Source organism: Plectropomus leopardus, chromosome 12, assembly GCF_026936395.1.
Source record: "Plectropomus leopardus strain MGB_pleo_1.0 chromosome 12, ASM2693639v1, whole genome shotgun sequence".
NCBI classification, from domain to species: Eukaryota; Metazoa; Chordata; class Actinopteri; order Perciformes; family Serranidae; genus Plectropomus; species Plectropomus leopardus.
In genome coordinates, this window is record NC_142187.1 from 13,847,865 (window position 1) to 13,863,274 (window position 15,410).

The window sequence follows — 15,410 nt, forward strand, 5'->3', positions numbered from 1 at the left end:
GTTTTAAGTAGCTGTGCGTAAGTCTCATTTCCACTGACCTGCATGTATTTTAGTGTTCAGAAAGTGTTCATTACAAGCCAGTATGGAGAAAAGGGGATTAGAGTGACCAGAAACTCATATGGGTGTCAGTATTGTATAAAAATAGAATGACAAAAATTAAAAATCTATTCTTTAATTTTATTGATTTGTCACATGTAAAAATGCTTTACATTTAATCAGTGAAATATAGTTATAAAAAAAGGCATTCAATCCTGACTGAAGATATTAAATTTGATCATCAGGAAATGATTTTCCACAATTGCAGCAAAAACACATACTGACAAAACACAAAAAAAACAGTTTGTAAAACATTTTGACAGCATGGTAAATAGACGTCTCCACATACAGCACATGGACAAAAGGAAATGTTCTCTGGACGTACGTAGTTCATCAGTGTCGGGTCAGGTCTCTTTGGTTTACGCCTTTTCTGTTAAATTTAATGGAAAACATTAGAGACCTGTAGTATGTTCAATTTATGCAGACATTACAGCTTTTTAATTTCACAGGGTTTATGATCCCCATTATTTGAACGGTCCTTACTTGTTTGCTCTTGTGTGAAGGTGATGTAGGAGTACACCAGGCTCCCCGCGATGCTGTAGGAAACAAATATGACAAAATATGTCTTCAGACACAAAACACCAGCTCAATTTTAAAGTCTTTGTGTCTTACCTGATGTTTAGACCGATGAAGTTAGTCCAGGAGAATATGTAGTCTCCTCCAAACACCATTCCTATGTAGGTCACCAGGATATTCTGCAGGAGTCACACAGGGTCACACGTCTGCATTCATGAATCTCATTGGCCCACAGAGGACAGGACTGAAAACACGTACCTTGATGCAGCCCACGATGGAGGTGGTCAGTGCTGAGTTGTACTGCGTCGACAGCATGATGGAGTACATTAAGATGAAGCTGTGCAACACATTGAAGAGGAATTAGATGAGAGCAGCAACGTGGAGTAAAATCTGTAATGCAATAATGGATCTAGAGTTTACCCCATGACACAGGAGAGCACAAACTGCACGACAAACAGCGGATCAGACCATCCATTATACTCCAAACCCTGTACTCAAACACACAGACAGACAGAGGAGGTTCTCAACTCTAGTTGTTGGACACTAAATTATAAACACATTAAAGGGCAACCTGGCTAATGGGAATAATAATTTTTGAAAACAATCAAGTATTTAGCAAGCATTGCACGTCTGATCAAGCACTGCCGCCAGCAGCTGCAAAAAAAAGGTTGCAATGTAATCACTCAAATTGCTAGAAATGTCTGACAACATTATGGAAAGGATCCCTACAGAGAAAGACATTTTACTGAAGAGCCAGATCCTTTTTGTTTTATCAGAAATGGCCCAGACATCGCTGACAACAGACACTTCGAATAAACTATTGAAGCCTGTCGGTACCAAAAACAAGCACTTTTGGTGGATGTAAATTGACGGTGCATGATTGCCTTGCATAATTACATTGCAGCCTGTTTTGCAATTTCACCCAATACTTAATTTCAAAAATGTTTGTTCCCATTAGACAAAAAACGTGGGAAATAGAGTCCATTCCTTACCACCTGCACGTCCCCTGAGTAGTAGGCATAAGCCGCAGTGGGGAAAATCATAATTAAAGCATTGTAGTAGAGAAGCCCATATTTGCCCAGCTCCTGGGGGAACAGCAGCACACGACACAATCTTTAAAAAACAATGCAGCAAAGAAGCATCACACTCCGAAGAGGCGGTACGATTAGGAGCTCCGCTCACCTTGGACTCAAGTTTCTGCTTCACATACGCCCCGCTGGCTGCTGTCAGGACATTGTTCAGCATTATGAACGTGTATCCTTCAAGGTCAAAAGCTAAATCATCGCTACAAAACACAAAAAGAAAAAAAGTCAAAGAGTGAGATACATGTGACCTGATAATGTCAGTATATGGGTGTACTTGTATGTGGCCATCTTTTTTTTTCAACTCTATTTATTGTCTTTTTGAACAATATAAAGTAATACCTTAAAATCACAATCAGTCATCTCTGACAAACATCTACATACATACAAATGTACAGTATCTAAAACATTCTAAAACAATAAAATATATACACAAAAATAACTTCAAATAATAATAATAATAATAATAATAAGAAGAAGAAGAAGAAAAATAATAAATTAAAAGATACGTAAATTAGAAAATATAATAAAGTATTTGTGGTGGTTGCTACTGAACTAAAATCTCCAATTCTTTTCCTTTATGTCCTTGTTGGGGCTGAAGGACCGTATGTGGCCATCTCACCTGGCAGCAATGAAAGCACCAAAGATCATCGTAAACACGGTGATCTTAACTGGCGTGGAGAACGTCTTTCTGTAAGGACAGGAAACGGGTTGTTAAAACTGCACATCTGCAGGTGCAAGAATATTCTTGATAAATGGTGCTTACTTAAGCAAGAGTCCCTCAAACACCATGGTGAGAAAAATGCTAAACCTCCTCAACACCGTGAACATGGGTAAACTAGGAAGAAAAAACAGAAAACAGGGTATATTAAGCTGTTTCATATTAAGAAATGTTCAATTATATATTAATACTGCAATGAGTAGAAGCTCTAACTTGAGTCGCTGTGTCCCAAACAGCCCTGATATTTGATTCCCGACATACAGCAGAGGCAGTGGAAACATCTAGAAACACACACATTAAAAGCCTTATTTTTGAAAATATATTATTTAATATGAGGTTCTTCTTATTAGTGTCTATTTAGGTCCCAGCTGAGTGAACTATTTCACAGTCTCACCTTGCGTGGTATACTTAGATCCACGTCTGGAAATGAGATAACACCCAACGCCTTCCCACACCTCAGAACTACAACTGTAGCCAGCATCTGCAGAGTTAATACAGCAAGGAGACACAGTGTATCAGTCAGGGTCTGTTTGGGTGAACAGGAAGTATCTGTGACTCAACTTAAGACTAACTTACTTGGCCGATTCCCACACATGTTGAGGATGGAAATCTGTAAACAAGGATACGAACAAGAAAAATTACTCAAAACCACAGGAGGAACCACTTTTCCAGGGTCAGGTTATGTGCTATACAAAGCTTGGGAACACAGGACCCTTTATTATTTTCCCATTATGTTATATTTCTACTATGCTTTTTGTTTTTACTTTTGCCTCATAAAACTTCTAATGTAAGATTTTCACTTTAACAGAGTATGTTATGTTATGACATTTTATTTACCCTTTGCTGCACAGAGATAACATCTGCAGAACGTAATATTAAAAAAGGAGTAACTACCTAGAAATTAAACTCTTATATTATTCTCTACATAAGATACTGCTAAAAAAGTTTGGTTGGTGGCTCATCAAACCTTTTCGATGAGAGGGGTGTGCTGTGGCTTCAGTATTTCTACATTTCTAAACTCTTTGCCCAAAACAGATTGAGAAGACATTTTCAGTTCGGTAAAGTTGGAAAGATATTCACAGATTCGGACTTCCGGCATCAATAACTCATTAGTGATACGTTGTCAAAACATAAACGAGGCCTCTTTCCCATCGTTGTAAGGTAGACAATGTGCTACAAGCCCAGTTTTATCAAAAGTAGCTGTCTTTCAAGCTGCAGAAATAACATTGGTGTCAATGAGCAGCCGGCTGTGAGACCAGTGGATAGGGACCGTCTGCAAATTGCAAAACCGCTACAGCAGCGAAGAGAAACACTACACAGATATTCAATAACTTCAGTCTTATACACTGTAGTGTCACCAAAATCACTGCAGCCTTCAACTGGCTTCTGTTGATCATACTACAACGCTTGTTTTATAATATATATATATATATATATATATATATATATATATATATATATATATTATAAAAAAAAAAAATAAAATATAATAATATAAATAAATATAATAAATAAAATATATATATATATATATATATATATATATAATTTTAAGAAACTTTATAATAAAATGCAATAACTTCACCTTTATGCACTGCAGAAGAATTAAACTCTGTCCAGCCATCATCTGGTTCCTACTGATCATACTACAACACGTTTGATTTTTTTTTTCTTTTCATAATTTTATGGATTTTTTATTAGAAATAAAATGTAATAACTTCTCTTTTATGCACTGTAGTGTCACCAAAATCATTGCAGCCATCAACTGGATGCTGTTGATCATACTACAACACTTGGTTTGATATTAAAAACATTTTTTCATAATTTTATGGAATTTTTATTAATAATAAAATTTAATAACTCCACTTTTATGTACTGTAGTGTCACCAAATTTACTGCAGCCATCAACTGGCTGCTGCTGATCATACTACAACTCTTGGTTTGATATTTTTTTAAAAATCATAATTTTATGGAATTTTTATTAATAATAAAATTTAATAACTTCTCTTTTATGCATTGTAGTGTCACCAAAATCACTACAGCCATCAACTGGCTGCTGCTGATCATACTACAGGTCTTGGTTTGATATAAAATATTTTTTCGTAAGCGAAAAAGGTGATGTCATTGCTGCCTCAAGGACACTGTTTAAACCAATCACACAAGGATACAAAAGTGTGATGAAGCCACTAGCCAATCAGGAAAAACTTTCAATTAAGCTCTACCTCAGATCTTTTCAGTCTGCATAACCTGCAGATCACCATGAAGGAGAAGATGGCATTGGATTTCTTGGAATTTTTCCCCTTCAGTTCAGTTTCATCTTTATGTGTAAGTAATTTTATGTTTTTTATTGGAGTTGTGCTGTGCTTGTCTACCTTTTGGAATCTGAAATCTTGACAATATTTACGTAAGTGAAATGTTACTGAATCTCCAAATGATTTTTAATGTAAATGTATTCCAGAAATAAATCTAACTTTAACCTCATGTTGAAATATTATGTAAATTGCCAAATAAGAATATTAAATTTTGTAAATCTGAAATGTAATATTACGTTTAGTTCGTAGCTATGTATTGATACTTTAACCTTATCTTGCATTTCTTGATATGACATTCCCATGTGTTTTACTGCATCTTTCCATATTGGACCCCTCACTTTATCCTGATAAAAACTTCTAGCTTTGCTTGTCTCATTTTCACAGGGTTAGGTGCAATGTTAAGACAATGGGACGAGTTAAAAAAGGAACCAAAGCTCATAGAAAAGACCTATGGGCAATGGCAGGAGGAATGGAAGCACTGGCCAGAACAATGAAGAGTGCTAACATTGCAAACAGGGATACCAGTTATTCCTCAAAAATATGGTCTGAACTGTCTACAGCACTATTTGGTCAGGATAATCCAAAAACTGTCACTGGCTCTGGGTCATATGGACCAAAAATCGTAATGGAGTGAGGGATTTAGTCAACAAACAACAGGAATTGAATGAAGCTCAAGTAAAGGAACAAAAAAAAACAGTTTGTGAGACTAAGGAGCCATTAATGAGTCATAGTGAGGCAGGTAAGGACAGTGGGACAGAGAAAAAAAATCAAACCAAGTGTTGTAGTATGATCAGCAGCATCCAGTTGATGGCTGCAATGATTTTAATTGACACTACAGTGCATAAAAGTGGAGTTATTAAATTTTATTTCTAATAAAAATTCCATAAAATTATGATTTAAAAAAAAAATCAAACCAAGTGTTGTAGTATGATCAGCAGCATCCAGTTGATGGCTGCAGTAAATTTGGTGACACTACAATGCATAAAAGAGAAGTTATTAAATTTTATTATTAATAAAATTCCATAAAATTATGATTTTTAAAATAAATATCAAACCAAGAGTTGTAGTATGATCAGCAGCATCCAGCTGATGGCTGCAATGATTTTGGTGACACTACAATGCATAAAAGAGAAGTTATTAAATTTTATTATTAATAAAAATTCCATAAAATTATGATTTTTAAAATAAATATCAAACTAAGAGTTGTAGTATGATCAGCAGCATCCAGTTGATGGCTGCAATGATTTTAGTGACACTACAGTGCATAAAAGTGGAGTTATTAAATTTTATTATTAATATAAATTCCATAAAATTATGATTTAAAAAAAGATATCAAACCAAGTGTTGTAGTATGATCAGCAGCATCCAGTTGATGGCTGTAGTGATTTTGGTGACACTACAGTACATAAAAAGAGAAGTTATTAAATTTTATTCTTAATAAAAATTCTTAAAATTATGATTTTTAAAAAAATATCAAACCAAGTGTTGTAGCCATGATCAGCAGCATCCAGTTGATGGCTGCAATGATTTTAGTGACACTACAGTACATAAAAGAGAAGTTATTAAATTTTATTATTAATAAAATTCTTAAAATTATGATTTTTAAAAAATATCAAACCAAGTGTTGTATTATGATCAGCAGCATCCAGTTGATGGCTGCAATGATTTTGGTGACACTACAGTACATAAAAAGAGAAGTTATTAAATTTTATTATTAATAAAAATTCTTAAAATTATGATTTTTAAAAAAAATATCAAACCAAGTGTTGTATTATGATCAGCAGCATCCAGTTGATGGCTGCAGTAAATTTGGTGACACTACAGTGCATAAAAGTGGAGTTATTAAATTTTATTATTAATAAAAAAATCCATAAAATTATGATTTAAAAAAAATATCAAACCAAGTGTTGTAGTATGATCAGCAGCAGCCAGTTGATGGCTGCAGTAAATTTGGTGACACTACAGTGCATAAAAGAAGTTATTAAATTTTATCATTAATAAAATTCCATAAAATTATGAAAAATGTTTTAATATCAAACCAAGTGTTGTAGTATGATCAACAGCATCCAGTTGATGGCTGCAATGATTTTGGTGACACTACAGTACATAAAAGAGAAGTTATTACATTTTATTTCTAATAAAAAATCCATAAAATTATGAAAAGAAAAAAAAAAATCAAACCAAGTGTTGTAGTATGATCAGCAGGAACCAGATGATGGCTGGACAAAGATTAATTCTTCTGCAGTGCATAAAGGTGAAGTTATTGCATTTTATTATAAAGTTTCTTAAAATTATATATATATATATATATATTATAAAACAAGCGTTGTAGTATGATCAACAGAAGCCAGTTGAAGGCTGCAGTGATTTTGGTGACACTACAGTGTATAAGACTGAAGTTATTGAATATCTGTGTAGTGTTTCTCTTCGCTGCTGTAGCGGTTTTGCAATTTGCAGACGGTCCCTATCCACTGGTCTCACAGCCGGCTGCTCATTGACACCAATGTTATTTCTGCAGCTTGAAAGACAGCTACTTTCGATAAAACTGGGCTTGTAGCACATTGTCTACCTTACAACGATGGGAAAGAGGCCTCGTTTATGTTTTGACAACGTATCACTAATGAGTTATTGATGCCGGAAGTCCGAATCTGTGAATATCTTTCCAACTTTACCGAACTGACATTTTCAGGATGAAGAGAGTCTAAAACTGCCCAGTGTGTCTCCTCTGTACTTCATATCCCCTCTGCCATGTCTCCCTCCTGATGTTATTAAAGTCTGTCCCCCCTGCTGTCACATTCAGGTGGTCAAATGTCCGAAACGCAGCTTCCTGTAACTGTTGCACTTTGCACCTTTACCTGTAACCGGTGAGGACGCTTTTGTTGACAACAACGATGAGGAATGAACTGACTCCGTAAAATCCCGCCGCTAACAGTTTCACATACACCGCGGAGCTGTCACCGGGTGTCCTGGTTTTGGAGGACGCTCCTTCAGGTGATAACTTTCCCCCCTCAGGCTCAGGTCGCCGCCTGTGCAGCTCTGCCATTATTTACGTATGTGAGTATCGATAAACTCGAAACGGAAGTGTGCGAGTTTTACTGCACATGCGCAAAAGTGTTGTCAGCGATGGCGGAAACGGAAAAAAGATAAATATCTTGATTCAACTTTCCTCTTTGGTAAACTTCGTTGATTCAATCATCAGTCCTGATGTCCTGGTGGCTTTCTGATTTGTCTTTTTAGTGTTTCAGGTTTCATTTCATGCTTAAATCTTCTCATTTCATAGCCTATGCGTTTTATATCCATGTATGCAAATGAGTGAAGGGAAACAACTATTCATCTGTGTAAAATAAAGACATGATCTCTGTCCATTTTTTCTCCATAATAACAAAAAATAATAATAATAATAACAATAACTTAGTTCCACATAAAATATCAAAAACCTGTTCAACATCAATTTAATTAAAATATTGTTTAATGTAAATGCATTAATAAATATAGGTATAATTGGTTTTGTGCTACTATCTATCTAGTCAAAACTAGACTACATATATATATATTGCCTAAATAGCCCATCATGAGCATTTTCGCAGTGCAATTTGATCAACATTTTGAATGTAGGTCTTTTACTTGTAACACTTTTTTGCATTGCTAAAACATGCGGAAATAAATATAGAAATAAATAAAAAAGCAAAGTAAAAACATCAGAATCAGAATCAGAATCAGAAAAGATTTATTGCCAGGTATAGTTAACACAATACGAGGAATTTGTTCTGGTGGGTTGGTGCAACATAAATATAGAAAAAGAAAACAGATAAAATAGAAGATACACATATAAAATATAAAATATAAAAAGTACGAGTGCAAAACAAAACAAGTAACACAAGTAACAGAACATAAACATTTGTTGTCATAAATGTGAAAATAAATAAATAAAAGTAAATAATTAAACACGACATAATTAAATCAATTTCGTGGATTCATCTCTACAACTACATATATAGATTTTTTGCATTATTGTAGCTGTATGTTTACAAGGTATGAGGTCCTAACATCTGAAGTCATTTCTCTATTTATGGGTTTATTTATTTATTTCCATATTTATTTTACTAATTATGTATGCGTGTATTCATATACATATTTATTTATTTGTTTGTTTGTTTGTTTGTTTGTTTGTTTATATTACGCCTTTTTCCGTCCTCCACATGTTTATTATACAAACTGCTGATATTTCCCGAGTGACACTTTCAATCGTTGCGCTCTTTTACCTTTTTGAGCCTGTTCGCTCTCTGTAGAAGAAGCTGATTGGCCAGCTGTTTGTTGACATCCAATCACACCACGTATCTGCTCGTGCACATAGGCTGGTGTTTGTCAGCGGGGTCGGACGATGGGCTGCACCGGGTAGAGAGCTTTCATAACCGGGTTTACACTTTATTCGGGTCCCGTTTTCAGCTGCAGACGTTAAAGGCTCCGGTGAGACATGGAGAGAGTTGTCCTCGTGACCGGCGCGAACAGGTGGGTCAATTAAAACTGCGTTAAAACGATGGACAGACACTCCCGTTGTGTGTCACGTTGTTACAAATCTCTTACGATGTGATAAACATTAAAGAAAAATGCGAATCAATATGTGTTAATTTGGCGCGGAAACATTGGCGCGTCAGTGAGGAGAGCATCCCTGCTGAGAGATTAACTGCTTCAAAATCTACGATAATCTGACTGTAATGCCGTCAAACTGTAATAATGTTTACCAGCTGAGGAGTCTGTCATCCATTGTGTTTTTGTATGTGCATCAGGTGTATACACAAATATAAATAACACGGTGAAATAAAAAAAAAACACATGTATGTGTATAAGTAACAAGAATTTACATTCCAGAAATGTCAAAAACATACAGTGTTGAAAGGAGTTTTAGTCAGCTATTAATGCACTCTCTGGAATAGTTCATTCACAATTATGTGATTAGGGAGTAATATAGGTTATTATCCATGTGTATTGTAAAAAAATATTCTTTGTTAGACTGCAAAAAAGGTTTTTTGATCTGCCTTTTTATTTAATCTTCAATTGTTACTCTAAGAAAAACCTGAATGTTTACTCTGTAAATTGGTGTGCTCACAGTTTCTTAGAGAAGTTTGTGGTCATGCTTGTGTTTGTCTGCCGCCTGTCACTTTCTGCAGCGGCATCGGCCTGGCTCTGTGTGAAAGGCTGCTGACTGAGGACAGCCGGCTGCAGCTGTGTCTGGCCTGCAGAAACATGCAGCGGGCTGAGGCTGCCCGCTCCGCCCTCCTGACCTCTCACACAAACGCCCGTGTGGATTTACTGCACCTGGATGTGGGCTCTGTGCAGTCAGTGCTCACCGCTGCTCAGGAGGTCAAGGCCAGGTACTGATACCAAATTACCATGATGTCATCATGACTCTGTTGATATACCTGTCCTCAGCTGAGCAATGAATATTTGTGTTTTTCCACAGGTACAACAGAATTGACTTTCTGTATCTAAATGCGGGAATTATGCCGAATCCACAAGTGGATGTCAAAGCTTTTTTCAAGGGTCTGTTCTCCAGGTAAAATCCCAAAGCCAGTTTCAAACTTGCTCTGCTTTGCTTTGTTTTATTTTCCCATTGTGAATCTATCTGTGATGACACACACGTGACACCTAAGCCTCATTTCCACCCAGCAGTCTGGTTCAGTTCAGTTCAGTTCATTACACATTTTGCCGGATATTTTTATGTTTCCCTTGTCAAAAGTTGTGGACGGTACCGATACAACGGCTCCTTTCTATTCCTTTTCTCGTCACGCCAGTGTTAAAGAACCTAGCACACTGATCCATTATTGAAAGGTGGAGCTAGAAACACTGCAGTCCGCTGATTGGTCAAGAGATCACTGTCCCTCATGCTTTACAAGGACTGAATGCACAAATAGTTATTTTAAAATATCCCATCGATTGTGACAAACACTCTAAACACTCCAGTCTGTTCTTTTTCTGCTCTGAAAATGTCAGCGTACAGCTCCATTTCGTAGATGATCAGCCAGGCGCAGACATTTCTCTTAACACTTCAAACACTAAACAGATCGAGGGTTTAGGTACAAGTCTTTAGAGGTTTGATGGATTCTGAGGGTATTATACTGAGAGTTTTTGGTGGAAAGACTCAGCTCTGTTGTAGCCAATTAAACACAAAAAATAAAACACACTGGGTTGGTCTCCCACATAAATTGGTTAGAGCCTTGCCCAATTTCAGCCTTGGGGCAATAATGACAGATTACAGCCCGGCCCAGTCCAGCCTGGCTCGGTGGGTCAGGTCAGGTCCAGTTGGTGTTCAGGGGGGGCAATCAGAGCTCCAGTAGGGAAGCGGCCCCTGACCCACTTTTGTTTTAAGCTGGATGGCTGTATACCAGTGCACCCTGTCGATGGTTCGTGCTGTTCTGTAATGGCGTACCCTCTCACTGCAGGAATGTCATCAACATGTTTGCAACAGCAGAGGGTCTCTTGACTCAACAGGACCGCCTCAACTCAGACGGCCTGCAGGAAGTTTTTGCCACCAACCTCTTCGGTCATTTTCTCCTGGTACACACAGACTGCACACAGACATGAAACATAAAAGATGATCACAAATCCCGTAGTTTGACATAGCATATACTGTATGTAGTCCTCAGTATTATATGTTGTTGCAACTGGTGGGTCATGCTCGAAAATGGGTCGTTGGTCCATACGAAGTGGACCACAAGTGAATCCTGAGCATGTCAAGATTGTAAAAAAAAGAAAAAAACACTTTATTTTGAAAAATTTGCAAAATGTTTTATTACTTTGCCTTCCAAGCCCACATGTTGTTTACTGTAGAAGTAAATGCATATAGTTTGATATTGCAGATAGATTGATTTGAAGCGTATGACTGTGCATGTTGAAAGATTTCTTAATGTTGTACTGTGAAACAAAGAAAAATTGTGGTGTAGTATATGTTATGTTGTCTGTTGGCTAAGGCAGTGAACTGATTAATTGACAAACTGATATAAAGTCATGCACTTGATGTCTCTGGTCTCTGTGGTCTCTGTGGGTCTAGATCAGGGAGCTGGAGCCTCTTCTGTGTTCAGAAGGCCACACGTCCAGGATAGTGTGGACCTCCTCCAGTAACGCCCGCCGCTCTGCCTTCAGCATTGAGGACATGCAGCACAGAAATGGGACGGAGCCCTACAGCTCCTCCAAGTATGCATCGGACATGCTCAGTCTGGCTCTCAACAGACACAAGAACAAACTGGTTTGTCTATTACACAATCTGCAGATAACTGATACAGGAGTGACTACTAACGGCCACTCACAGATCGGCTTGTGGTGCGCAAAATGGCAAAAAAAAAAAAAAACATTAAAAAACTGAACAGCAACATCTCTTCTAGAAATCATGACCTGGTTCCTCAAAATAACCCACAGACCTTGTTGTGAGCAGTTTCATGTAGGAACTACAGGGTTTTCCACACAATCATTTCATTGAGGCGGCCCACCACAATTAAAGCATGTGCCGCCATGTATTATTCTATATTTTTGGAGCTGGACTGCTTATTAGGCTGTTGGAATATATATATACCGTTTAGGTTATCAATTGCAGATACTCACAGAGCGCAGAGAGAACTGTGGTCACAGATGGAGCAGCAGAACGCCAGGCGCAGTTAAAGTGAAACTTAACTGTTCATTGTGTGGTGTTTAAAAGTCTTCAGCAGCTGCTCCTCTCATCCATTGATCTGATCAGAACAGATCGACAGATTATTTATCCAGGCCGCGACTCAAACTCTTTAAACTGCTGCTGAGTGAAATAAGAGCTCATGACGAGTTTAGTCGGTGCTTCATTCATGGAATGAAAAAAGGTCTGAATTAAGAGAAGGGACACAGAATGCCAACAAAAGGGACACACTCACACGAGAACAAAAAAAAAAAAAAAAAAGAAGCTTTCCCATGTTAGCTACCACCACACATAGAGTCTAATTCTGTGGGAAACATTAAACTATTTTCTTTCTACCAAACTACACCCATCAACCATATCACTATGCAGGAGGAAGAATCTTCTCATGGACAAGAGGCTTGTTACAGTGCGAGGTGTAAAGATTAATGGCGTCCTCCTCGGCTGAGCGGTAATGTGAGCAAAGCTTAGTGGTGCTCGGTGAGCGGGCAGTGGATGCATGTTTCTGTCTGTGCTGTGGCCGATTGGCGGGTGTAATTCAGTAGAAAGAAAATAGTTCCTATATGAAACCGCTCACAACAAGGTCTGTGCATTATCTTGAGTAACCGGGTCATCATTTCTGGAAAAAAGCATTGCTGTTGAGTAGTTCACGTGTACTTTTTTTGGCGCTTCGATCACCACAAGCTGAGTGCCATCTAGTTTTATTGCATTGGAGAGAAGTCAGACATCTCTACAGCTGGTATCTCCAACACTCTGCAACTCACACCAAAACAATCAGGACTGATAAACAGCACTTTTTTATTTTTGTCCCTTAAAAAGATCCGCCTGTTCTGTGAAATCATGCGTTTTCTTGTCTTTGTAACAGGGGCTGTTCTCCTCTGTAATATGTCCAGGACTGGTGATGACTAATCTGACGTATGGTATCCTCCCCTCCTTCTTCTGGACCCTCATCATGCCCATCATGTGGCTGGTGAGTGATGATATTTTTTATTCTGCTAATCTCTGTTAAACATGATTGGAGCTGCGTGTGAACTCATGTTATTGATCCTTTTTGTGCTTGAACAGATTAGGATCTTCACCAACACATTCACACTCACGCCATACAACGGAGCAGAGGCGCTGGTATGTTGTCGACCTGTCCATATGAACATCACAGCTTTTCAATGAATACACGAAAAACACAAACTGCTGCTCTGGCTTTTCACAGCACTGGTTGTTTCTTCAAAAGCCCGAGTCTCTTGATCCAAGAGCAAAGTATCACAGTTTAACATCAGGAGTCGGACGAAACTACACTCAGCCTCGACAGGTGAGTAACCAGAGACCGCTGCGTTCACAGACATTATACTGCTCAAGTCCGCTCTGTGTGAGCAATGCACTAACATGCACGCAGTACATGACACCATTACCGCACTATATCTACACACAATCAGTACTTTGCAGCTGTATAAATGCTCTGAATGCCACACAGAAAACCTTTGAACTGAAAAATGTGATCTGTTTCATATGTATGTAATAGATTGCGATTTTCTGCTGTTTTTTTTTTGTTCTTGTTAAAGATGGACATCGATGAAGGAACGTCTGAGGTCTTCTATACAGAACTTCTTGAACTTGAGAAGGTAGTCAGAAGGAAACTGAGTGAGAGAAATGCTGAAACGGCAGCTCACAGACAGTACCTCAGTGAGGTGGAGTAGAAGTCAGAAGTCTTTTGTGAAGGATGGATTTGCTCCTACGAAATGGACCGTGTATAATTGGTTATGACGAACAATAAAAGTGCCCTTATTCTTTTAAATTTTGCTTATGTTATCATTGAATTGTGTCTTTTTTTAAGCTGTGTCAAATTCACGTGAGCTCAATAACCAGTAGGAGTCTCATCTTTTGCTCTTGTCGTAATGTAGATACCACCGCCTTCACCTGATATCTGTATCAGGTTTCCTCTTCAACAGGCGTCTTTCCTTACAAACTTTAATTAGCTGTTTCTATGGTTTACTGAGGCCACTGACTCACTACCAGCACCACCATCAGCTGTCACCAGTGGCTTCTTTTACCACAAATAATAAATAACGATGCACAGTTAGTTGAGAGGAATGTTTCCTGCTGCGGTCTGCCATAGACCAAACAAATGTCTGAAGCAGCGTCATGTAATAGAGCACATCCTCTCACCGTTTCTTATGCAAAAGCTTTGCTTTACTGATATTCTCCCACTGGAATTTGGATTGAACTGTTTTTGGGTAGTAAAGGGCTTTTCTAGCTAAACTGCTTATTGCATGACTTATGTGGCCTCAGCTGTACCTGCTTCACGGGTTTACAGCATATTAGCTTTTTGCCCCCTTTGTTTGAGGCTGACTCCTGCATTTTCTAATCTGGAAAATAAGAAACATTAAAAAGATTTTTTTTATTATATAAATCCTAGAAAAAGAAATGTTTCTATTGAGAAATAGAGAAATATACTTTTTTAAATATGTGCTGTATCATTTATCTTTTCCATACTGTGCTGATGTAACTTTTCTAGTCTATTCAAGTGTACTTGTTTCACTAAATGTATCCTAATTTTATTACACTTTTATTTTATTCTATTAGGCACTTGTTTTAGCTTTACTCCATACACTCTTTACATTTATTCATACCCCCCCAAAAAAAAAGGAAATTAGGTGTTTGGTATTTTTACCCCCAATTTGAAGTGAAATCTATTCCCTTTGCTTTTATTATTCTTCTGTTTCCATTATATTTTATTTTGAAAAGATTCTGCTACAAAAAATTTTATTCGAAACAAATTAAATTCTAAGAGAGAAAATATACTTAAATATATCTAAATATATGCATCAGATTCCTATTTTTTTTAAAAGAAATTTCAGAAAAAGACAACCAAATAACTAAATTTTAATGAGAAATATTGGAATACTTGGAAATATTCCAAGTTTGGTACATTTTTAAGTTAATGCTTTCATTGCAACTTTTGATCCCTAGTGCAGTGACGATCTCTGAAGCACTGTAGTGAAAATGAGTTATGGTCATCCACGCGTGCCCTC

General features: G+C 37.3%; 1 protein-coding gene and 1 pseudogene across 4 annotated transcripts; one reads left to right on the forward strand and one right to left on the reverse strand.

Moving 5' to 3' along the window:
* Positions 1-474: 474 nt before the first annotated feature.
* LOC121951670 (solute carrier family 35 member D2-like protein) lies at positions 475-7,770 on the reverse strand (annotated as a pseudogene). Its single transcript, XR_015778141.1, has 12 exons — positions 7,583-7,770; positions 2,992-3,025; positions 2,810-2,896; positions 2,629-2,696; positions 2,461-2,532; positions 2,317-2,385; positions 1,795-1,897; positions 1,605-1,697; positions 1,033-1,100; positions 871-949; positions 709-791; positions 475-632 (listed from the first exon to the last, which is right to left on the reverse strand). The product of XR_015778141.1 is annotated as a solute carrier family 35 member D2-like protein (transcript).
* Positions 7,647-14,173, forward strand: LOC121951731 (3-keto-steroid reductase/17-beta-hydroxysteroid dehydrogenase 7-like). Of its 3 annotated transcripts, none has more exons than XM_088085389.1 (10): positions 7,647-7,781; positions 9,082-9,236; positions 9,896-10,099; positions 10,189-10,281; positions 11,168-11,282; positions 11,776-11,970; positions 13,250-13,354; positions 13,450-13,506; positions 13,592-13,690; positions 13,941-14,173. In XM_088085389.1, exons 2-10 carry the CDS (start codon positions 9,202-9,204, stop codon positions 14,073-14,075), a joined length of 1,038 nt encoding a protein of 345 aa, XP_087941515.1. In that variant the 5' UTR covers positions 7,647-7,781; positions 9,082-9,201; the 3' UTR covers positions 14,076-14,173. The 3 variants fall into 3 exon arrangements, with proteins under 3 accessions (XP_087941515.1, XP_087941516.1, XP_042354118.2); XM_042498184.2 differs by having other exon boundaries at positions 7,734-7,870; positions 9,078-9,236; XM_088085390.1 differs by lacking the exon at positions 9,082-9,236 and having other exon boundaries at positions 7,653-7,781.
* The last annotated feature ends 1,237 nt before the right edge of the window (positions 14,174-15,410 follow it).